The 26,374-nt window shown below is 38.2% G+C and overlaps 1 protein-coding gene across 8 annotated transcripts in view; it reads right to left on the bottom strand.

The window, feature by feature from the left end:
* Nucleotides 1–92: 92 nt before the first annotated feature.
* The window catches only part of SIPA1L2 (signal induced proliferation associated 1 like 2), a 298,020-nt gene continuing 271,738 nt past the window's right edge, over nt 93–26,374 (bottom strand). For 3 of the 8 annotated variants that reach the window (XM_007536224.3, XM_060191985.1, XM_060191983.1), the window contains 5 exons: nt 19,029–19,160; nt 7,342–7,395; nt 6,737–6,860; nt 5,584–5,665; nt 93–1,484 (listed from right to left, as the gene is read on the bottom strand). In XM_007536224.3, coding sequence (XP_007536286.2) covers nt 1,338–1,484; nt 5,584–5,665; nt 6,737–6,860; nt 7,342–7,395; nt 19,029–19,160 — 539 coding nt within the window. In that variant the 3' untranslated portion in view covers nt 93–1,337. Of the gene's footprint in view, nt 2,681–5,583; nt 5,666–6,736; nt 6,861–7,341; nt 7,396–19,028; nt 19,161–26,374 lie in introns of all 8 variants that reach the window. The other 5 variants (XR_009550211.1, XM_060191986.1, XM_060191984.1 and 2 more) reach the window with 5 other exon arrangements.

The following is a 26,374-nucleotide window of genomic DNA, read 5'->3' as shown; positions in this document are numbered from 1 at the left end:
CAATTTGTACCACTATTCTAGTCTTGCCAGACTCCAACACAAAGGGTGAATACTATAGATATGTCTGCCATGCAGCAGCTACTATAGTAAGATGATGGTTATACAATATTTAATACACATTAAAAGTTTAGATGAGCTGACTTAAATTCACATGTATTCAGAAGGTTGACACATTATATCATAAATTGTTACACACCCCAAAACACCACTACTTTTGTGGACTATTTTAAATGTTTATTTAAAAAAAAGAAAAATGTATGTCCATCTTAAATAGAACAGTTAAAAATGGTAAAGCAATACAAACAACTTGTTACTAGCAGCATCCAGTTGTTAGAGTTTCCCGCTCTGCTCCTCCCTCTGTCCAAGGCAAGCTCAGTTTTCTCTGAACTTGCTGGTGCCTACACTGTCCTCATTATAGTGCAGGTAAAATCAAAGTTTATAAAATTAACAACTTAAGGTTAAATAAGCTTAAATAAGGGTGTTAAATACAAGACACTTCATCAAAGCTTCTGTACAAAGATAGAACAAATTTGGCATTGTACACGATTCTGCTGGCTCAAAGCATACAGAAGAGTGCCAGTAAGGAAGTAGTTTACTCTTTTTCTTCAGCAGAGCATTAACTATACAAAAGTGAACTAAGAGTGGAAGTGACTACTCAGTCAGCCATTTACAAGGCATATGTATCTTTAAAAAGAAAATTAGAACACTGTTAATATTCAGGCACCTTTTGTTCCTGCAAATAAATAAGTCTCTAAAGTAACTGCATTCAAACTAGTGCTAAACTTCTCAGTGCTTCATTCTGTTTCCAGATATTTACTATGCCTCTTATTGCTATGATAATGTGGCTGTGGAGTTAAAACTACTGTACATCCAAAAAAATAGAGCACCTTTAACATTAAAGTATATTTCTGATTATTTGCTTTCATGTTTAATTTACAGTACTAAAGCCCTAACTAAGCTAACTTGCTTTAATATCCCTACCAGGTCACCTGATACATAGGAAATAAGACCAACTATCTTCCCTCTTGAGGTAAGCCCATGCCAGAGCACCATTTCGGTAGAGTCAAAAGAACAAAGGACAAGCTGACACCACGGTTTACATTCATCTTGACAAGGGGAGTTACATTCATCTTCACATGGTCTTCTCTCCACTGTCACATGATGGCTACCGACAATAGGTCGTGGCTCCCTATCCTGCTGGGGTGAATGGTGCTACAAAGTGGAAGAGCAAAAACATCTACAATTGGCTGAAAGCACAGTTAAAACCCACATGTTTGTAACTTCAATGGGACACCAGGTATTTCTGCAGGGTCCCTCATGGGATGGGTATGAAGTGGTCATGACTTTTTGTCAACAGTGTTAAAAAACCACTCTGTGAATTTTCGCAGCTGAGCAGTGGCTGTCTGAGACTCCTCCTGCAGCCTCATGTTGTCTTGTCGCAGATGCTGCACTTCAGCTTGGAGAACTGCCTTGTCCTGTTTTTCCTGATGAGAGTGGAAACAAACTGAGTCATGGATATGACTGATGCATATTCTCTTCCCAAGATGTAGGGCAAGAATCCCTCATCCTTATTTTTCACAGTTTTACTTATTTAGAGAATGTGAGTGGGACCTTTACTCATAGGTTTTCTTGCTCCTGGATTTTGTCAAAAATCAAGGGATATGTATGTGTGTGTGGGTGAGGGCTATTCAATATAAGGTTTTCTTTCATTCTACTTTGCTCCCCATGGACATCAAGACAGCTGCTATATAGAAAGTTATCCACCATAGTTTATATTATGTTCTACAACCCTCGCCTTGGAAAATAAACGGGGGGGGGGGGTGAGAAAGGATGAAAGTAATGTCCCTTGATGAATGCAGTTTGCTAACTGAACTTTATGAGACTGACATCGGCATCACTGTTAGGTTAACAATAAAGCTAAAATTTAGGTCTTTTATTTCATTTCAGAGCTTTCCCACAGCAACCAATTTTCATAAAGTTTGTCATTAAAATGATGTAAAAATAGTAAGAGATTTTTCAAAGGGTTCACGTAGTTTCCAAAATTCAGTAACAAAAAATTATGGCATGAATTTCAGTTAAATGCTGAAAGGCGTACCCTGTTCCAAAAGGAGAAAGTGATCATAGTTAGATTATAACAATTAGTCTTTTTTAAGCAATCTAAGTTTACCACTAAAACCATCAAAAACTACTTACAAAGTTGGTGGGATTGCTGTGTGGGCTGAGCTGGTGACCTTGGCCTTCTCAAAATACGTTTTTAAAAGTCTTGGCATATCTGACAGAGTACTTTGTGTTACTTGGATTTTATGATTCCCAATACCTCCTAGGTTATTAATAAACTAAAAGACATCAGTCCTAAGAGGTGACTTGACTAATAACTACTCACTGAGTTCTCTGTAAGAAGCAACCTCAGATTACCCATTCACACCAAACTATGCTTAAGTTAGTTCAAAAGGTTCAACCTGTATGTCAGTCCCTTTCACCAGAATTCTTATTTACAATATGGTTTACAACACCCTCCAAACTCTGCAGCAATTCAAATGTTCCCATCTTTACAATGCCTCGGCTCCTTTTCTGACCAATCCACTGTCATAAAAACCTTATAAACTCTGGAAATTTTCTTCTTCATGCTCTATCCAGGGAGTCTTCCTCAAAAACAAGGGGGCACAGGTATTCTTCCAAACTGTGAAGTACACAGGGTTCTAAAATTAAGGGTGCTTTTGAGATGTATTACATTAGGTCACAACATGTCGGCACACTGCAATTACCATCTCTCCATTCCTTCTCACATTAGTGGGATATACTAGGCATGGCTCACTTTTATTCTTTGTTGATAGATTTCAAATCCATTTAGATGTTCCACCCAATTCAGTCTTTCCATTACTTTCTCTCTGTGATGCTGAAATTTACATTTTTCAACCCTATATTTTATACTTTTTATTACTGATAACTGTGTACAACTAAATGCTTTAAGCTCCTACTTTCTGATCTCTACTTCTTGCATTTTAAAAATACTTCCTTCAAAGATGGGTCCTGAAATTGGGGCAGCTTGGAACATTCCTACTCATGACCGCAGAATGCGAGCTCAGATCTATAGGGATGCAGAATGCAAGCTCAGATCTATAGGCTCCTAAGCTGAATATGGGCCCCAGATCAAATCAATGGGGTTTACAGTCAACAATATTCATACACCTTTCCCATATTTGGGAGCTACTCTCTTCCTTGATCCAGCTTTCTGGCCTTTTTTCTAGCCATGACATCATCTCCCTAGATAATAACTTGGATCCAACTGCATATCAGATGTCAGGCTCAGAAAAAAACAAACAAAAAAGCTAGTATAGTCATGGACCCTTTGGACTATAACTAAAATAGGCCTACTAATTATCTACAAAACGGAGACTTCAAATCTTCATCTGCAATATTCCAGCCTTTAGATTCATGATTAGCTAATAATTTGTTTGGCTTTATATGTTAACTTTTATTCAGCCAACAGGTTCCAGATGCTACCATGATGCCAACCAGAATTCCCTGGGCAGATGACCCCACCAATGTGTCCTGAAGCCCCACTTCCCCAAAGCCCTGTCCCACTAGGGAAAGAGAGTGACAGGCTGGGAGTATGGATCCACCTGCCAAAGCTCATGTTCATCAGGCGAAGCAATTCCAGAAGCCAGACCTTCTACCTTCTATACCCCATAATGATCCTGGGTCCATACTCCCAGAGAGATAAAAAATAGGAAAAATATTAAGGGAGGGAATGGGATACAGAGTACTGGTGGTGGAAATCATGTGGAACTGTACCTCTCTTATTCTATGTTTTTTGTCAGTGTTTCCTTTTTATTTATTATTTATTTATTTATTCAGTGTTTCATTTTTATAAATAAAAAATTAAATAAAATACTTCCTCCAGTATCCACTCTTCCATGATTCATCTAATCCTTCAATCTTACCTTATTTGCACTGTCCACTGACAATCCTTGTAATGATACTATCTTTTTTCACACAGCTTAGTCTGTCTATATATTCTATACCTATAGCTGGAGGCAGGGATATTAGCCATCCCAGTTTGCCAAGGACTTCACTGACTTGAGCTCTGAAAGTTCTGTTTATTGGTAAACATGTCTACTTTGGGAAAATGTGAGAGTTAGTAATCCCAACAGAAGAAAACACACAGCTCTGCCAACACATATAACTCATTTATACTGCAAGTTCAAATGTGGCAATTCTACTACATAAACCAGTGCATTTACACTGTCTGCTGTCCTTGATCCTTAAACTCATATAGTCCTTTGGAGGATACGTAGGTCATTATTAGAAACAAGAAGCAATCAAAAGACAACCTTATCAGCCTACCTCTGACTGGTCTATCACACCTGTACATGCACACTCTCAGCTCTTCTCTGGTAACAATAAACTCTCCCAAGGTCTGCTCCTCTTGTTATACAAGATCAGGGCAGTGCTATCTCACTTTCCCCACAAATACCTTTGCTATTGGATTATTTCCATCAGTCTCCACATCTGCTTAAATGTTTCCCTTCTTCAACAGTAAAACTCTCTGCCTGACACCACCTTACCCTCCAGTTACTACATTCAATTCATGTCCTATATAATGCAGTACTGATGATCAAATAAGAGCTTAGAAAAATTTTGCGAAGACAATTATTTGTTTGATTTCTTTTATGATCAAATAGAGAACAATGTATGGAGTAGAAATTCTGAGGGTCATAAAGCAGGCTTGGAAAGACCAAGCTTACTAGCAGCAACTACTCTTAAGACAGGTGAGGGGTGTATATGTAGGATTGGAGAGAGGGGGGAAGGGAGAGGGAGAGGGGGAGGGAGAGGGAGAGAAAGGGGGAGAGAGAGAAAAAAAGGAGACAGAGAAGAAGGAAAAGGAGAAGAAGAGGAGGAGGAAGAAGAAGAACAGGAGAAGAAGGGAGGGGAGGGGTAGGGTGGGGTGGGGAAAGCGGAGAGAAGGGACAGGAAGAGAGAGGGATGGAAAGAGGGGCCAGGTGGTGGCACACTTGGCTGAGTGCACATGTTACAGTGTGCAAGGACCCAGGTTCTAGTCCCCAGTTCCCACCTGCAGGAGGAAAGCTTCACAAGTGGTGAAGCTGGGCTGCAGGTATCTTTTTCCCTATCATTCCTCTTGATTTCTGGCTGTCTATATCCAATAAACAAATAAAGACAATAAAATTTTAAAAGAAGGGTAAAAAAAGATAGGAGAGATAGATAGATGATAGATAGGTAGATAGATAGATAGATGATAGATAGATAGATAGATAGATAGATCACCATTTAGGATGTGTGCCTTGCCAAGTGTACAGCCTAGCTTTAAGCCTTGACCCTACATGTGCTATAGCACCAGAGAAAAAACACCATGCTGTGGTATCACTCTCTCCTCTCTAAAATGAAAATATATTATAGGTCAGAAAACAGGATCATGGCTCAAGAATCTGTCTCCATTTATTGTTGAGTTTTGATTAGTACAGTTATCTTTCCTAGATCTTTTTATTTTTGTTTAAAATAGGGGTTGACTATGTTAAAAAAAAAAAGAGTTCTGATTACGGACTTCCCAATAGGTTGCTTTACCTTCCGAAGATCAGTCTGCAGTTGTCGGAGGATTAATTCCAGCTGGTTGACTTTACCAGTCAGGGTTGATGGAGAGCGCTCCCTAGAAAATAAGGATAGAATTAGAAAGATTTAAAGGTGTATTGATAGTTAAGAAATTTCATTCAGCATTTTGTTGCATTCACAAAACACAAAATCATCTCATGTGCTTAGAACTCAACAAAGAAATAAGTAATAACATGAAGATTTGAAAAGTGAACATATTTCTACTTTGGTGGAAAACTGCCCTTTTCAAGAGCCCCTGCCCCTCCACTCTCCACCTCGATTTCAAAAAGGATTCAGAGTCAAGAGATGTGTGGGCACTACCCTTGCCATGAGTGTGGCCCAGGTTTGATATTGACACTACATAGGTATACAGGAGTACTGCTGCATCAGGGGAAAATCCAGTGCTGTGGTGTCTCTTCCCATCTCTTGGTCTCTATCTGAATGAAAAAGTCAATCTGGGAGCAATGAAATCATGCCAGTCCAAGGTCTGAACTCCACACAGAAATAAAATAATAACAATAAAAAAGGGATTCAGAATTTCCACAATCATATATGTTTTTAGAAAGTAAAAGACAAATGATCTAAATGCATCTAATTGAGAGCGGATAGACCAGAATGAAATCCTAGGTATCAAACAGAAGTTCAAGATCTCTGACGGGCCTTTCTTTGTTAAGAAAATAACCTGAAGCTCATTGCCAAGATATATATGACAGTTAATATTAACTCAGTTTATGTAAAAGTTGGGATTAGGAATGGGTGGCAGGGATAAAGACACAATGATATTCATATCAAGGACTTAGGGAAGAGATGGTTCTTTATCCAAACACTTGAGTAAAAGGCAGATCAGCACTGCAGATGTTCTTGTCTGGTGCTGTTACAATTAATAGGCAGCACACACTGATCTCGGGACCCATCCTTCTTTCTATAAGTGATCTTTAGCACTGTAGCAGGAAATGTCCATGTGAAGCAGTTATGATGCCAAGCACAATTCATTCTAGCAGGACACAAGCAGAGTCAGTCCCACTCAGTTCCATCTCTGGATGCTGGAGTGGAAACAAATTAGCTGAATCCCTGTTAGTCACTGGAGTATGGGATGGCTGGAGGGAGGAATCTGCAGGAGCTCACATACCCAGTGGAATCCATGAAATCTTTGCCATTTCCTGAATCAACACACAAAGGCAGCTCCTCGGTTCCTTCCAAGTCCTGCCCATGTTGCATATCTGTCAGGGTACAAAAGGATGCCACTCTCTGGTCTGGGGAGGGGAAACAAAAAGAAGGATAAGCAATAGTTGTAAGGCAATAAATCAATTTAGTACCAAATAACACCCTCCCCCAATCAGATACCATTTTAAACAAGACAAAGGAAAACAAACTCAGGCAAAATGCTGACAATCAGAAAGCATTAAGATTGGCTGTCCTTCTGCGCTGTGTGGCATGTACTTATCACAGCCATGGGGACAATTAGCAGATACTGGATTTGCTAAAGCCAATTTGCTTTCCTTTCCACATCCCAAGAAAGATGTTGGATGATAACATGAAGAACCAGGCAGAGAGACTCTCCTCAAGCTCTTCCCAAACCAGCAGATCATCCTGGAGATACAGTGGCCAGGACACATGTCCATTGTGTGTCCCCAATCCTCCAAGCTTGAATAACCATGCAGACGTGCAGACATATGAAATATAAAGAAAAAGTTACAGATTATCAAGAGCCCACAGTTAAGCCCAGACAATCACCTATATAGGAGGTATGGTGACAGAGCAGCCCAAGTTCTTCATCTGAGTCAAGACCTGAAATAAGATTTAGAATTTTCCTATGAACAGTAATACTCTCTGCATGTGAGAGCCTCTGAGGCTCATATAAAGTTAAAATAATGGGATCCTGAGTAAGTGAGTTTGTGTGTATACATGACTGCATGTTTATATTTATACACTTTGCTAAAATCAGAGGTCTTTAAGAGTCAAAATTATGCAATGCCAACCAATGTGGTTAGATTATATACTCATGTATCATATGCTCAGTACTATGTGCATAGTTTTTTTTCTTCCATTTATTTGCTTCCAGAGGGTAGGGGATGATAGAGAAGGAGACAGAGAGATGGATACCTATAGACTTGCTTCACCATTTGTGAAGAATCTCCCCTGTAGGTGGGGAGTGGTGGCTATAACCCAGGTCCTTGCACAGATCCTTGCACTTAATACTATGTGCGTTTAGCTGGGTGCATCACTGCCCAACCTCCCATTCATGTAGCATATGTAAAGACCATGCATTATAGTCATGTGTAGTGGTTCTAAATGGAGGCAAGACTATCATATGAAACAAAGATAAGTGGTCTGCCACACACATGCAAATCCAACCTTAAAAATTTGAGACTATTTGGAGTTTGCATAAATGAATCATTCCATGAATATAAAGATAGTGATGGTGAGTCATTAGCTATGGAATCTCACAGAAATCTTTAGAGGGTGCTCTGAGGGGCTGTATAAGTACCGTGCGCTAACCGATTGCGTCACTGGAACTCTATAGGGGCTTAGCACTTATAGTAGAAATAACAGTAATTAACCTGACTACTTGAAACCTAGCACAAGCCATTGTGCTATTCTTTTTCCTTTATTGAGTTAATCATGATCAATAAGATATGATAAGAGTATGATATGATATGATATGATATGATAAGGTATGAGAGGGGTATAGTTCCACAAAATTGCCACCACCAGTTATGCATCCCATCCCCTCCATTGGAGGCTTTTTTATTCCTTATTCCCCTGGGAGTATGGACCCAGAATCATTATGGGGTACAGAAGGCAGAAGGTCTGGCTTCTGTAACTGCTTCTCTGCTGGACATGAAGCCATTGCTATTCTTGGCACCAGGACATTCACCATTCACATTACTGTTTTGCTACCCAGGCAGGGGACGAGATATACTGTTCTCCAAAATGGGCACATCATCCAAGATGATGCTGAGCACTGACAGAGGAACATTGGTCCAGAAATGTTGACTAGCAAGCAGAATAAAGTTCTGCTTCTGAATAAGATGAAGGTTAGAGCCTGAAATCTAATTACCTACTATCCTCCATTTCTTGGTGTCTCTTGCCTTGATGGCTGAACACACTTGTGCATTTGTGTGTGTGTGTGTGTGTGTGTGTGTGTGTGTGTGCATTTAGTTAGGATTCCAGGGATACAGCAGGTGTGCTAGTGCTATGGCATCATTTTTATGATTTGACTAATGGCTGAGAAACCATACTTAAGTCTATGTCAGAGGTGCTCTGTACTTAATTTATTCGATTCTGCCCATCTCTGACTGCTAGGTGAGCCTCCTAATGAGCCTACCTGTTTGTCTAGTTTATGGAGGGTCTTGCACTTCCTGTTAATTAGAAAGGATAGTGATAGAGAAGGCTTTCTGGAGCACAGGGAGAATGTGGGGGCATAGAGCTGGAACTTGTGTTAAGAATCAACCACTGCAGGTGGGTATTTCTCCAGTGCATCCGTTTTCTATTTAGAATTCCTCAGACCCAAGATAGAACTGCACGTTTTTCAACTCTAAAACTCTACGAATGTCTTTTTCTGAATCCCAAATCTACAGTGGATGCTGTATTCTGGAACTATACATTCCTGAGAGATAATCACATTCCCAATTTGGTAGTGACTAGTAGGGTTCTTGTGTATGATGTAACAATGTTAATTTAATTAAAATAAACAACCTGATTGGACACTGCCTACTTTTACAGGATAGGATGTAACCTGCAGAGAGTGTCTGACCTGGGGAAGAGGTGGTGAAGAATGCTGGTAGGGGATGAGTAGCTTTAAGGGAGAAGTGTGAAGGGTTTGGACAGTCATTTTGCCCATGATAGTGATCAGTTCTGTGATGGTCCCAAGCAAACACCTCATGTTAAGGAAAAGGAAGAAGAAAAAAAAAAAGGAGTCAATAGCATATGTATTTATTTCAGGATGACTTTAACTACTGACAAGAAAGGATTGCCAAATAAAAATATTTTTCTCACTTTTTAAGTGTTCCAATGACTCATCCACAATTTATGCAACCCAGTGATTACTCAGTTTCTATTTTTCTTAATACATTTGGTTCTTGTGTCAGTCTAAATATCTAAAGAAGACAATAACAACATTTTAGTTTTTTTCATCTATTTTTACCTTAACTGATAAAATATCCACGTATTTGATAGAAACAGAATTTGCTTACTGGCAGTCATTCAAGCAGTCCTTGGGGAGAAACAAGGTCTTAACTGGTCAGGAGGCAAGAAGCCAAAAACAGAGTTTTGCCAGCAATTTCTTTTTACAGAAAGGATTTCACTTTGAATCTGAAAAGCTTGGGTGGTTGAAATGCGAACAGAAAGCTACTTGACTAAGTACGGACACTAAACTGCTTTGCAAAGTGGCTATTTTTAGTGAGTTTCCATAGGAAACTTTATTCTTCCACAGCTTATTTTTATGATGATAAATATTCAGTAACCAAGTAATTACTGACACTGAACCAAACAGCACAAATAAAACCTTAAAAAAAAGAGAGAAAAGGAAGTGTGAACTTTATGAAAAAGTTCACCCACCCCTTTTCATATACAACCTGTTTATTTCTTTTCCTTCTTTTCTTTCTGGTTCAAGTTAAACCTGGTAAAATTGGGACAATTAAAAACACATAAATCTCAGGCCAAGCAAGCTATCTCACCTGGACAAGTGTCCCTGCTTTGTCATGCCCGTAACAGGGCTGGAGTCTGGTCCCCACCACAAGGGGAAAGTTTTTGTATTTTTTCCTTTCTCCCACTGTCTCTTTGTCTCTGTCTCAATCTGAAACAGTTGGCTCAGAATGGTGAAATCCTGATGACACAGACAGACAGACAGACAGACAGACAAACATTTAAAATTCTCATGGGTACAGATCACAGTAGAACACACAAGTTATCACATGCAAGAATCTGGATTCAAGTCCCTGGTCGCCAACTGTGTGTGTGTCGGGGGGGGGGGGGGGGGAGGAGGGGAAGCTGTGCTATACGTATTTATCCTTCTCTCTGTCCTTCCCTCTTTCTCTCATTTTCTATGAAAAAAAAAAAGGTGAAGGTAGGAGTAAAAGGCTACTGAAAACAGTGAAGCTGTGCAGACAGTGAGCTCTAGCATCAACATTGGTTGCAAAAAATAATAAAAATAAAAATAAAATAAATCTCACTTTAGGCCTAAAGACATACATTGTAGCAGCGTAACAGATACATGCCTAGGTATCAGAGGTACCAGGTTCAATTCCTGGTACCACTCATATATCAGCATTGAGTAATGCTTTGGTTTCTCACGAGAATAAATCAAACTTTTAATCTTTTTTAAAACTCATTTCAGTATTAGCTCTTTATTTTAGTACATTTATTACCAAAATCTACAGCTGAGATGGCAAACTGGTTTCTTGCAAATAACCCTCCAAGGCCCCAGGAATACAGCATGGAGTATTGTCAGAGAACTGGAAGGTCAAGGCAGGATGTGAGAGGCATGACTACTCTGATCAGTCAATCATTTCTGCTAAGTGTGTGGGATAGGAGATAGTACATTTGCCTGATATATACCATATGGGAAATGCAAGGATGAGGTAAGATTAAACTGTTTCCACAAACAAAGCTGTTCTAATATGCTCTTGCTACAACTGCAAATTAAAGGAAAACCAGAGGTTTACAGCTCCATGTAAGAAATCAACGGTTCTGATTCTCAACTGTGCTCATCAGATTGCAGAAAGCTGACCTAGCTGGCCACCAGGAAAGGAATAAAAAAGATTACTAATAACCTTAAACATAAAATTCGTTAAGTCTTTTGCAACCCACTGCTAAGCATAGACCTTCTAAAATAATTCTTTAAAGATAAAAACATTTTATTTCTGTCAAGGCAATCTTTATATTTCTGAGATAATTTAAGTCACTTACATTAATCTTAATTTACAATTACTTTTACACTAACTTTCCATTATCTAAGGGGCAGTTATTTTTAAAAATTTTTAAGCTGAGTAGGAGTTATGTCATACACAAACATAGTGAACAAATATAGCTTGAACAACTTTATCAATTTTAAACTGAAACTACAGAGCTGCATGTTTCTCATTATGAAAATTTATGCTTTTGGGTCAGGCAGTGTGCACCTGGTTAGGCGCACACAGTTCTAAGTGCAAGGACCTGCACAAGGATTCTGGTCCATGCCCCTGCTCCCCACCTGCAGTGGGGATGCTTCACAAGTGGTGAAGCAGGTCTGCAGGTGTTTCTCTTTCTCTCTCCCTCTCATCTCTGATACAACAACAACAACAACAAAATGGCGCCAAGAGCAGTGTATTCATAGTGCTGGTACCAAGCCCCTCAGTGATAATCCTGGAGGCAAAAAAAAAAAAAAAAAAGCTTAATATGGACTATCCAAGGATATATGGAATATAACAGGCTAAAAGTACAGATTTAATTTTTGGAAGCTTCATAAATGGGCTGTGAATGTGACACTTGTGTTGCATATAGATATTCACTCAGAAGCATGCATGCATTCACACATCTGTGGGAAGATAACAGCAGTACTACAATGAAAAATTGCTAAACTCACAATAGAGGAAAGGCTTCCAACAGTGTGGAGGCCCATTACTGTGTGGGACAATGAAATCAAAATTCCTGGTAACCAGTTTGCAGTTTTACTTTTTAGATGCATGTCTTCATTGAAAACAGCATCACTCGTGATATTTTGATAAATAAGAACTATGTTAAAGCCTAAGATATTTAAAAAGACACCTCTTAGTTTCCCCTGCATCCACAGTCAACTTTTCAAAGTTGTGTTTGTTCACTTGGCAGTGCTTGAATTATATATAATTCAATATATTATTCTGTTCCAAATCATACATTATTCTACATAATAAAGGAAGTGGCAAGCACTACAAAGGTGAATTTTATCTAATTATATTAAACAAAGCACAGATTTTACTTAGGGTTCTGATATGCAAAGAGTCACACTTTGCCTTCACCAAACAAAAGAACCACATACATTAAAGTAAAATCAGGTCTCAGTAGACACCATCCTTGACTCATTTTTTTCTCCTTCACATTTTTTGCAGGATTTCTCTCATTTGGTTTTTAAGCAGTATCTGGTTATTTACTGGTTCACGTATTAATTTTAATTAAATTGTACAGTATTTCTCTACTGGAAGCTTTTAAAATTTTTTTTTAAATAATTTCTAGTAAGAAAGTTCTCGAGAATTAGATTTCTGGTTGAAGGCTGGGCTTGCTTTTTTAGTGCTAGTAACATACTGTCATATTGCTTGAACAAAAAGATGGATCATCTTATAATCTTTATAATGATACCAGCTGTGAGTATTCAGAGCTTCCCAGAGCTGCTGCTTCATTTTTCATATTCAAAAGGTGTGAGCTAGTAGCTCATTATCGTTTAAATTTACATGTGGGGTTGAAAATTTTTTTCTGATATCTATTTTGTGACATTTCCTTTGTAGACTATGCGTCCATATGCCTTGATCACTTATAAATCAGGCCTTAAGTGTTTTCTTGCTAGTTAAGTTCCTTCATGCACTTGAGACATCCATTTTTTTAAACTTTTATTTATTTCATATGCAATAGTTTCACAAAAGAGGAAGCAAAAGAGCAAGAGAAAAACCAGTTCACCACTCTGGCACCGGGAATAGAACTGTGTGGATATTTATTTATTTACTTATTATTTAATTTTTAAATGTTTTTTTAAATATTTATTCCTTCTTGTTGCCCTTGTTCTATTGTTGTAGTTATTATTGTTGTTGTTCTTGATGTCGTTGTTGTTGGATAGGACAGAGAGAAATGGAGAGAGGAGGGGAAGACATAGATGGGGAGATTTTGAAAGATAGACAACTGCAGACCTACTTCACCTTTAAATATATAAGTCCTGTACCCTGATAACTGAACTTTTGCTAGCTTAGACATATCCTCCTGAGACACATCACATTTATCATTTTTTTCTATTTTTTTAAATGTTGCTTATTTTGATAGGAGAGAGAAAAATTAAAAGGGGAAGATTGAGGCAGAAAGAGAGACACCCTGGGGTTGGACAGCGGTAGTGCAACAGGTTAAGCGCACATAGTGCAAAGTGCAAGGACTGGGGCAAGGATCCAGGTTGGAGCCTCCCCACGCCCTCCACAGGGGGTTCTCTACACAAGCAGTGAAGCAGATCTGCAACTAGTTGTCTTTCTCTCCTCCTTTCTTTTTTCCTCTCCTCTCTTGATTTCTCTCTGTCCTACCCAACAATAATAACAATAAATAGAAAAAATAGCCACCAGGAGCAGTGGATTAGTAGTGCAGGCACTGGATCCCAGCAAAAATTCTGGAGGCAAAAATAAATAAAATAAAATAAAAATAAAAAAGAGACACCTAAACCACCGCTTCAACACTCATACATGTAGGGACCAGGTGTTTGAGCCCAGGTCCCTGTACATGGTAACATGTACACTCAACTAGGTATGTCACTGCCTGGCTCCCCATCACATTTATCACTAATATTTTATCATATTTCCCTTCTTAATCTTAATGTTCTTTTTTTTTCAGGTTCATAGGAGATTAAATAATTAAATTCTTTTATCTAGTCATATTACATTTTAAGTGTTTTCTCATTACTCCATAATTAAAAATTAATTTGCTTCCAAAATGGAAACCTTTTTTTACCATTTCTAGAACTGACTTTTCTAATTCATAAGTCCAAAGGAAACACAGAAATTTCATTACCATTTAACTTTTAGATATATTCAGATTTCAGTTTGGTATCTTTGTTATTATTTAACAAAGATTTCTATTTTTTGAATTATAATTATGCTATTTTAATTACTATTGATTTGCAATGAACTTTGTTTCACATTGCTTCTCTGCTTTCCAAATGAATGTAATTAAATTCTTTGAAGTATTTTTGAGACATATGACTTGAAATTGTCCGAATTATTTCAGAAAGACCTTCACTGTGGCTTTTTATCCACTCCCACCATCACATGGTATTTCATTTATTAAAGTATGCTTTAATTTCTTTCACTATAATTCTAATGATGGCCTAATTCCAAAAGAATGTATAATTTGATCTTTCTGCCTTACAGTAAGGTCATTTAATATTATTATAGTGGAAAATTGTCTGAAGGCTTAAAACCAACAATGTCTCCCCAACTAACTATGCACATGCCAACCCTCACAACAACAGGATGGTCTAGTGCCCAACCCCAGAATGTGGGCTGACCTTGTCTTTTGCTCTACCAATGCAGAAGGCATACGGTTCTGAGTCTTTCGAGACTAGGCTTTGGGAAATGTGAAGTATAATCACCCTGCTAGAAATAGGGCTTCAGCCAGACCTCAATAATGCATTCAGCTGATATTATATGGAGGGATGAATTATACAGATACTCCTAGTTAACCCCTGAAACATGAGACACCATAAACCACTGCTGTTTTCAACCATGAATTTTGGAAGAACTAGTTTGTTTCATAGAAATACATAACTAAAAAAAATAGCATTATCTTACCTACTTATTTATAAAATTCTGACTTTATTTCTTTCCTGTTCTTTCTAGACATAGAAAGATGTGTGATTTCCCTGCTTTTGGGCTGCTTTTTCATTTAGATAGAGCAGGAAAGACAGCACTGAGCCAGAACGTCTTCTTAGTGCGGTGGCACTTCCCTATAGTGCTAGATCTCAAACCTGGGCAGTGAGATAGGCAAGTCAGGCACCCTGCTTGGTGAATTGTTTCTCTGGCCCCAATATATAGATAGATGTCATCATGGGGGCTTCAGTGGTTCAGGACAACTTTTTTTTTCCCCAGATAGAAAGACAGAGACAGAGATTGAGGGACAGAAACAAAGATAGCACAACACTAAAGCTTCCTTCAGTGTTGTGGGGCCTGTGCTCAAACCTGGCTCCAGGCCATGATAAAGCAATGTGAGTTATCTTGCTGATCTTGTATTTTTCAACTTCCAAGTTTCACTGCCTTTTTCCTTTTATTGTTTTTGTTGCCAGGAAAGAACCCAACTATATAATAAGAATACTTCTGATTTTCAAGAAAAAAATATATAAGGCCCTCATTATTCTTTGAAGAAACTTAACTGCTTCAGGTGATAATTGCAATTTGAAGATACATTTGGATAATTTTTCAATGCTTCTATATATGAACTTTCATTATTCCTTATGATCCTTCCTTCTTTTCCTTTTATCTCTCTCTCTCTTTTTTAGACAGAGAAGGCAAAAAGAGAGCGAAAAAGAGCACAGCACTGAAATTTCCTTCAGTGTGGTTAAGGTAGGACTTGAACTTGGGCTGTGTGTATGACCAAGTAGCATGCTATCCAATGACCTATTTTACTGTCCCACCTGTTCAATTCTTTTAAGAAGCATTCATTTGTTTTATTCATTAAATTTTTTCCTGCCAGTTTCTTGAGAGCTTGTTTGGAGGTTCTAGCAGGGGAGCGCAGCTACCTGACCAAAGACGGGTCTGTTTCTATTTGGGGAAGGCCGTCCTCTTCCACCGAGCATGCAGCTTTGGGAGCGGTGCACATGGAGGGAGGAAGGGGACACCCACCTATCCAGGCAGATCAGCCAAATCAACCATGGCGATCAATGGGGTGACAGATGTCGCAGCCAGATCACCCTCACATCCTTCTGTCATTTCTTTACTACCTACCTTTAATAAAATTAACCAGTCATAGTATTCATTAATATTATCTCATTTCTGATTTCTAGTTTGCATTTCCAGGTCTAGTATATTGGTGTATCAATATTAAAGTCGACCTTGATTTTATCATAAGCTATATTTAAATTTAATTTGCCAGGTTAACTTTTCAGAGTTGAGGCTTTGTGACTCCACTGCTTCCCCAGTTACCCTGACAATCTCATGTGGTGTGAGATATTCACTATATTCTCTATAGTCCAAGTATTTTAATAGGCAATATATTTTTATCATAACTCAGTAAAAATAAATTACACTTCTATTACTTAATTATTCATAGAACAATTATTAATAATGTTCAGAATTTTTCAGATGACTAGTTGTGTATGTGTCTGTTTGTTTTTTTCTTATTTAATTCTACTTTCATTCCTTGTAATCAGAAAGGTACAGGAATGTTCCTCCTCCTTGGTGGAACACAGTGAATGCTTGTGGAACACACAGGATGCCTAGAGAACACTTGCCCACAACAATGTGTATATATCACCTTCTGTGTACAAACAGAGCTTAAAGATACATAAGCAACCACAACTGTGGCAGATTAATTTGATATTTCTGCTCTATTCTTGAATGACAGAGAAATCTATGCATCCAATGTCAATTTTAGTACATTATGTCCTAACATGGATCATAAACAAGGTAATCAATGGGGAAGAAGTATGACTGATATGATTACTTATATACCATTAGATTTTATGAGGGTCATGGTACTGCAATCCAACAAGCAGACACAGTTGACATTTTCAAAGACTGTTTTGTGATGTTCTGACTACTAAAGTCAAAGAAGAGGCATTATTTCAGTGAAGACTAAATTCAATACAGTATTTTGCTTTGCATTTATTAGCCTTTAATAATTAATCAGACACATAGGGATTTTTTTTTACTATATTTTCATTATGATGTTTATTCCAGAAATGACTTTGGAAACTGGTAGGAAAATGTGAAGTTACAAATGACAACTGGGTTATGTAGGTGCAGACGTTTCTCTTTAAAGTGCTACATTAATTGATCATACCCAGTCACTACCATGCCAATTTATGTCAGAGCAGAGGATAAGATTAACCCAAGCTCCACAGTTGCAAATATTCAACTGAATTTTCCTGAGCTATTGTTTCAAGGTACATCCTATGGCAGAGAACTGAAAATGACCCCCGCTCCCTTTTTTTTTTTTAAGAAAAAAAAAAAAAACACTGCTCAGCTCTGGCTTATGGTGGTGCTGAACCTTGAAAGCAATAACCAATGTTTAAAAATGACATCATATCAACCTTTTCTATAACTATTGCCCAGAAACTTCATAGTTAGATATCCAAATTCTACTCCTCTAGAAAAAAATTTTTTTTTCTGTCTAAGTTGGGGACCAAAACTCCCAAAGTGATGGGTATTTAATCTGGACTTCCATGTTATTAGGGTGAAGGTGATACTGCCTATGTACACTAACTTAAGCTCAGAAATATTCTCTGATGGATGACCTAGTGGGGGTTGTATTGTTATATGGAAAACTGAGAAATGTTATGCATGTACAAACTATTGTATTTAGTATTGAATGTAAAACATTAATTCTCCAATAAAGAAATGAAAAAAAGAAAGAAATATTCTCTGATGAATACCACAGAACTTTGGACTAGAAGTCTTGCAGAATATTCAGCAAAGATCTTTATATTTATAGACAGGAAAACTGAAACATGTTAGAAGCATATGGTCTCTATTACAAAGGTAAAAGTATTATTAGGTATTGGTACAAAGTGTACAGGTTATGCTGTCATCGTAGTTAAGTGATTAGCCTAGGAGCTTATAGCCCAGCAGCAGAACTGCCCCTACATCCAAAATTCCTGGACTACTAATTCAGTTTCTGCTGGATGCACCCTTTTGCACTCTCTACTTCTCATATTCAGTCCAACTCCCTAAAATTATTCCTTTTCATGCAGCAGTTTTATTCTGAATGGTTTGAAAAAAAAGGTGATTCTTAAGGAGCAACTTTAATTTTCTAACATTTATAGTAGCAGAAGTGGTTGAAGATAGTGTGGTGGGTAGAAAGGCCCTGAGAGATAAGCTAAACTAGTTATCCTCTAAGGCCCATAGTACTGGTGGAAGAAGGTGAGGTCCAGACAGGTAGACCTCACATCAGAAAGAGAATACCAGAATCTGCACTTACGCCAAGCCCCAGAATCCTCATCCCAGGTGTCTATCAAATCAAGCAGTTTTAATCTCTGCAGAGTCTTCCCTCATATCTCAGTTCATTATACTGGGAGCCTATAGACTATATGTTTCAGGTTTAAAAAAAAAAGAGGGGAGTCGGGTGGTAGAGCCATGGGTTAAGCACAGGTGGTGCAAAGCACAAAGACTGGTGCAAGGGTACTGGTTCGAGTCCCTGGCTCCCCACCTGCAGGGGAGTCACTTCACAAGTAGTGAAGCAGGTCTGCAGGTGTTTATCTTTCTCTCTCCCTCTTTGTCTTTCCCTCCTCTCTCCATTTCTCTCTGTAAAAACAAACAAACAAACAAAAAACAGACATCAAAGAGGAAAACTGACTTGCCTGAAATGAGGCTCAGGTTTAGGATCCAAAGCCCACTGCTCATTTCATTAAATAACACAGTCTTCCTAAGGAACACCCCTAGTCACAGTTCAAGCCTTCCTCTGCTCATTTTCATCCTCAAAGATGTGCAGAACCTTTAGCCCAATCTGTGGCATAGACATACTCACTAAGTCTCTGCCTCAAGCCTCTGAGGCTGAGTTTTTACCTTCAAATGCCCGAGCAGTGTCTACGAGATGGGTCCAATCTAACCCCATGGCCGTGTCTGGGAGGGGCATCAAACCAGGATCTGCACACTTGGACTTATCCGATAAAGAGCCATCGGAGAACCAGAACTCATCTAAACAGAAATAAAACCAAAGTGTCAGTCAGATCACAGCAAGGGGTATAGGCTAGCTCTCACATGGGCCTAGGAAAATTTTTATAAAGGGTAGTTTGCCCATAATAAAAAAGGAGACATTATGATGCACTGACTCAAAAGACACATGGCAGGAAAAATGAAGGCTTTGTAAAAACATTATTATCTGGGAGTCGGGCAGTAGTGCAGCGGGTTAAGCGCGCATGGCACAAAGTGCAAGGACCCGCATGAGGATCCTAGTTGGAGTCCCTGGCTCCCCACCTGCAGGGGAGTTGCTTCACAGGCAGTGAAGCAGGTCTGCAGGTGTCTATCTTTCTCTCCTCCTCTCTCCATTTCTCTCTGTCCTGTCCAACAACGATGACATCAACAACAATAACTACAACAATAAAAACAAGGGCAACAAAAAGGAAATAAATAAATATTTTAAAAAAACCATTATGATCTATAGACTCATTCTGAGTTCAGTCGACAAACACAGCACAGGGTAGAAAAGAGATGAGAATTGTACACTTCCTATAGTATAGCATCAGAACTTCACAGAAGTGCTCTTCTCTGAATCTGAAATAGCTGCAGGGTGAATTCCTATTTTCCTCTGGGGGTGACTCTCCTAATCCCCTTTAGAGAGCTTCTACTGTAAAAATAGCCCGGTACCATCTCTCTGGGTAATTTTTTTTTTTTTAATTTGGGTGATTTTAAAAGCTTTTTGAAGAAGTTAAGTGAGCCAAAGCTGAACAATACAAAGTTGAAATGCTTTGAATATTAGTTTACTGCAAGAAGGCTAATTTTGTTTTTATTATTCACAGACAAAAGAGGGGTAGTATTCTGCATGCTGAGAGCAAAATAGTGGTGATAATAATTGCTTTTTCTGACTCAATAAATGGTATTTACTGTTAAACCAGAGGCCTTTAGTCAAGGTGCAATAAATAATGATCTGTCTTTATCTCTCTATATAGGTAATTTACATTTCATTTTTTCCTTAAAATATTATCATAGCAGTCAGTAGAGTGGTGCAATAAATACTGTGTTGGAAGAATGAGGTCCCAAGTTGAATTCTCAGATACTCATATACCAAAGTGATGTCTAGTACCCTTTCTCTCTTCTCCTCTATTCATCATTAATAATAAATAAATAAAATATATTGTAAAGGAAACTTGCTATACTTCTGGGGGAAAATATCTTCAAAAGGCTTGAACTGGATTTTCTCTAATATGCCTCTTTTGAACCTTCCAAAGCATTACATGCAGCTACTTGTGAACACATCTAATTAGACAAATCAAAATAATGACCACCTGGCTGTCTGTGCCTACAATTAAATTAAGAAGGGACATAATTAACCAAATGCACCTGTAATTTTTGTTCCCATATCCTTGTGGGTAGCTGTGAAATGATGCATCTGGACTAAAAGTGCATTTGTAATTTGGCTGGGGAGGACACTAACAGTCTTTTATTCTCCAAACCTTTCACCTACAGCTTTTAGCAGACCTCTAACTGTGCAATCAATCAAGCTATTCCTTTTTTTTTTTTTTTTTAATACTATCATGTTTGGATGTGGTAATGTTTCACCACTTTATTTCAAACATTCACTTTGCAGATTTTGTCAACATTTTTCATACAACTTTCATTCAGAATAATCATTTACAGTCTTTGGAATAACCACCATTCCTGCTTGCTCAGTCCATTCTGTATGTTATCCTTACTGAGGGTAATCAAAGAGTACCCAAGGATAACAAAGCAGGAGTGGGAACTGGGAAAAACAGAACAGTTAGTCCTCAGGTTCTCTCTCTCATCCTCACGGAGTTCTCTAGAACCCAGGTGCAGAGACCCAACTAACCCCCCCTCCCCATGCTGCTTAATGTCTTTCTCCAAAAGTTTATATTTAACCCCTAGGCAGAAAGGTAGATGCTACTTTCTTCTCTCAAACACACTAGCCACTTTGCTTAAGGTAGAACTACTGTTCTGAATTGAAAATAAATCATGTAACTAAGTAACAATGATTTTGTTACTGATATTCATATAATGGAATTCTTCATGAAACAGAGACAAGGGTATCTCAGCTCTGTGTTAAGTACCAAGCCCAGGTCGTTAGAACTGGGTGTTCACTGTGGTATCATTCTATCTTCTACTTCTTCCTTGTAATAGCAGGAAGCACCAGGGGATGGCAAATTATTAAAATAAAGGAATATTTCTACTAAAATATATCAATGTTTACTGTGATGCCAACTTGAAGATTTTTTTATTATTTTATGAAGAAATAATCCTTCATTATATAAACTTAAAGGCCAACAACTTAAAGGCTCACATCAAACCCAATATACCACTGTGAGCTCCCTAATGTGGTCAAACAACATATTTTTGAATATAGCAAGACGCAGGGAAAAACAAACAAAGGAAACAAAGAGGACTAGAACAAGATGAAGTGTAAATATGAATGGAGGGACAGGATTAACCAGAGCTGCTGTAAAGAACAGGGTACTAGACAAGTGCCTCTTTCCTAGATACTCACAAACTTCCAAAATTAATAAAGAGGAACTAGATAATATGAACAGACCTATCACAGCTAATGAAATTGAAACAGTTATGAAAAATCTTCACGAGAATAAAAGTCCTGGACCAGATGATTTTACAAATGAATTCTACAAAACCTTCAAAGAAGAACTAATACCTTTACTTTTAAAAGTCTTCCAGAAGATTGAAGACAATGGAATACTCCCTTCCAGCTCCTATGAAGCCAACATCACTTTCATACCAAAAGCAGATAGGGACACAACCAAAAAAAGAAAACTACAGACCAAAATCTCTGATGAACATAGATGCTAAAATATTGAAGAAAATTCTAGCCAATAGGATACAGCAGTATATTAAAAAGATTATGCATCATGACCAAGTGGGGTTTACCACAGGAATTCAAGGTTGGTTTAATAAACCTAAATCAATCAACATTATCAACATCGATAAAAGCAAGGCCAAAAACCACATGGTCATATGAGTAGATGCAGAGAAAGCCTTTGACAAAATACAACATTCCTTTATGATCAAAACACTATAAAAAAATGGGAATAGGGCATATGCTGAGGACTTCCAGAGGCAGGGCTATGGAGCAGCAGCTGCTGTGTTTTTCTCCTCTCCTCCCCGAGTCAACTAGGAATACCAAAGGAGACCAACTGTGACTGCAACAAGACAGGACTAGAACAACTTCAGGAACCAACCAAAACACTGGTGAGTGCAAACACATGTGGCTCGTGGACAGAAAGGAGCCTAGGGAGAGATTAAGTGGCTGGTAACAGTTCGGCAGTTTAATAGTTGACACAACCTCCAGTCTGTTTCACCAACAAAAAGACTGCTGAAGGGAGGAGAGGACTCCCCTGAGATTCACCAAATGCAACTGTGAGTCTCCATTGCTTACTGCCCTCAGAATCTGGAGCAGCGGCAGGGAGGCCCTGTGATGACACCAGGGGACAGAGAACTAACCAGGACACTCAAGAGAAGATCTATACCTCAGTAGCCTATCAGTGGGGCTGTGAGTGTCCCTTTGCATAACCACTGGATTATCTCTGCCATACCCTGCTTTATGTCTTGGTCAGGAGTCAGTGATTAAGCTAAGAAGCCTACAGGGAAGAAAAAGCACAAAAGAGGCTGTTAAGCCACTGACCTCCAAATCAGGGATTAAAATACTATTGAAACAGCTGTACACTTCCACAACTGTGAACCCTTTAATTACCTTACTTAGACACAAGTCAGGGTCAGTAATATGAAAAGTACTGAGAGAGGGATCTCATAACATACTATATAAAATGGTTAAACCAACAAGAAGAAATATCAGAGAAATGAATCTGGACAAGAGTCCAGCTAAAAACCCCACAAAGGGTGAAGCACAAAATAATGAGGTTAACATCCAAACACTAGTTAAGGAAATAATCACAGGAGTGAGTAAAGAGTTTGAAAGAATTGTCATCAGAAACGCAGAAATAACAAATGAGACTCAAGGTTATTAGAGAGGTGAAAGCTGAAATAGCTGAGCTAAGAACACACTAGATGAACAAGCTAAAACAGTATCAGAACAGGGTAACAAAATAGATGAACTCCAGAAAACAGTAGAGAGCAGAGAGAATAGAGTCAATGAGGCTGAAGACAGAATTAGCAAGATTAGCAAGGAGGAATTAGAGACAACTAAAAAAGAAGAAAGAGATCTCAAAAGAGATTAAGAGATACTGAAAACAACAACAGAGACCTATACAATGACTTCAAAAGATATAATATGCACATTATTAGATTACCAGAGAAAGAAAGAGAAGGAGAGGAAGAAAGCATTCTTCAGGCCATAACAGCTGAGAACTTCTCTAGTCGAGACAACATCAAAGACAAAAAGGTTCAAGAAGCCCAGAGGGTCCCAAACAGAATTAACCCCAACTTAAAGACACCAAGACACATCATATTTAGAATGGAAAGGAATAAGGATAAAAGAAATGATCCCGAAGGCTGCAAGAGAAAAACAAAGAGTCACCTATAGAGGAAAACCCATAAGATTAGCAGGAGTCTCCTTTACACAAACACTACAGGCCAGAAGAGAATGGCAAGATATCTATCCAGTACTTAATGAGAAAGGCTTTCAACCAAGAATACTGTATCGTGCTAGATTGTCATTCAGACTAGATGGAGGCATCAAAACCTTGTCAGACAAGCAACAGTTGAAGGCATCAACTATCACCAAGTCTGCCCTGAAAGAAGTTATGAAAGGTCTCCTATAAACAGGAAGACCACCATAAATATGCCATATATCAGAACACTCTAAAAATCTATAAGAATGGCATTAAAATATCTTCAATTTTTTATATCAATAAATGTCAGTGGCCTGAATTCACCTATTAAAAGGCACAGAGCAGGAAGATGTATCAGAAAACACAACACAACAATATGCTGTCTACAGGAAACCCATCTAACTCAACAAGACAAACACAGACTCACAGTGAAAGGATAGAAAACTATCATACAGGCCAATGGCCCATAAAAAAGGGCAAGAATAGCTATTCTCATATTGGACATAACAGACTTTAAAATAGATAAAATAAAAAAAGATAAGGATGGACACTACTTAATGCTCAGAGGATCAGCCAATCAGGAGAACTTAACAATTGTTAACATCTATGCACCCAATGAGAAGCCATCTAAATACATCAAACATCTACTGAAAGAGCTACAGCAATGTATTAACAGCAACACAGTCTTAGTAGGGGACTTCAACACCCAACTGTTTCAACTTGACAGATCATCCAGACAGAAGACACAGGGGAGCTAAATGAGAAGGTAAACTATAACTATTGGACATTTTCAGAGTCATTCATGGCAAGAAACTGGAATACACATTTTACTCAAGTCCACATGGATCATTTTCAAAGATAGACCATATGTTAGGCCACAAAGACAGCATCAGCAAATTCAAGAGCATTGAAATCCTCCCAAGCATCTTCTCAGACAATAGCAGAATTAAACTAACACTTAACAATATACAAAAGATTAGTAATAGTCCCAAAACATGGAAGCTCACCTGTACACTCCTTAACAACTACTGGGTCAAAGAGAAAAAGGAAGAAATCAAAATGTTTTGAGAGTTCAATGAAAATGAAGACACAAGCTATCCAAATATTTGGGGACAGCTCAGGCAGTACTGAGGGGGAAGTTCATAGACATACAGGCACACATTAGGAAACAAGAAGAAGCACAGATAAACAGCCTGATTGCACATCTTAAAGTCCTAGAAGAAGAAGAACAAAGGAACCCTAAAGCAATCAGAAGGACAGAAATCACTAAAGTTAGGGCAGAAATCAATAACTTTGAAAATAAGAAAACCATACAAAATATCAACAAAAGTAAATGTTGGTTCTTCCAAAGAGTGAGCAAAATTGACCAACCTTTAGCCAGACTCACAAAACAAAAAAGGCAGAAGACCCAAAGAAATCGGATCTTAAATGAACAGACACTGCAGAAATTCAACATATCATGCGAGGATTCTATGAATAACTCTATGCCACCAAGCTAGAGAACCTGGAAGAAATGGATGATTTCCTAGATACCTACAAACTTCCAAAATTAAGTAAATAGGAACTAGATAACATGAACAGACCTGTCACAGAAATTGAAACAGGTATCAAAAACCTTCCCGAAAATAAAAGTCTTGGACCAGATGATTTTACAAATGAATTCTTCAAAACCTTCAAAGAAGAACTAATACCTCTACTTTTCAAAGTCTTTTAGAAGATTGAAGACACTGGAAGTATCCTTATAGCTTCACTGGAATACTTCCTTACAGCTTCTATGAAGCCAACATCACTTTGATACCAAAAGCAGACAGGGATACAACCAAGAAAGAAAACTAGAGAGCAGTATCTCTGATGAACATAGATGGTAAAATATTGAATAAAATTCTAGCCAACCGGATCTGCAGTATATTAAAAAGACTGTTCATCATGACCAAGTGGGGTTTACCCCAGGATGTGAGGTTGGTTTAATATATGTAAATCAATCAACGTGATCCACCACATCAGTAAAAGCAAAGCTAAAAACCACATGGTCATACAAAATACAACATCCCTTTATGATCAAAACACTACAAAAAAATGGGAATAGGCAGAAAATTCCTGAAGATAGTGGAGTATATATAAAGCAAACCTACAGCCAGCATCATACTAAACAGTGAAAAACTGGAAGCATTTCTCCTCAGATCAGGTACTAGACAGGGCTGCTGCCCACTATCACCATTATTATTCAACATAGTGTTGGAAGCTCTTGCCATAGCAATCAGGCAGTAGCAAGGAACTAAAGGGATACAGATTGGAAGAGGAGAAGTCAAAATCTCCCTATTTACAGATGACATGATAGTATACATAGGAAAACCTAAGGAATCCAGCAAGAAGCTTTTGGAAATCATCAGGCAGTACAATAAGGTGTCAGGCTACAAAATTAACATTCAAAAGTCAGTGAATTCCTCTATGCAATAATTAAGTTGGAAGAACATGAAATCCAGAAATCAATTCCTTTTACTATAGCAACAAAAACAATAAAATATCTATGAATAAACCTAACCACAGAAGGGAAAGACTTGTATACTGAAAACTATGAGTTCCAGAGTTCCAGAGTGAGAGAGTAAGAGAGAGTTCCTGAGTCCGAGAGTTCCTGGGTTCCTGAGTTCGAGAGTGGGAGAG

Source organism: Erinaceus europaeus, chromosome 6 (genome assembly GCF_950295315.1).
Source record: "Erinaceus europaeus chromosome 6, mEriEur2.1, whole genome shotgun sequence".
In the NCBI taxonomy this organism is placed as follows: Eukaryota; Metazoa; Chordata; class Mammalia; order Eulipotyphla; family Erinaceidae; genus Erinaceus; species Erinaceus europaeus.
Note: the sequence above shows the minus strand (reverse complement) of the source record. Positions and strands in the feature narration are given on the sequence as shown.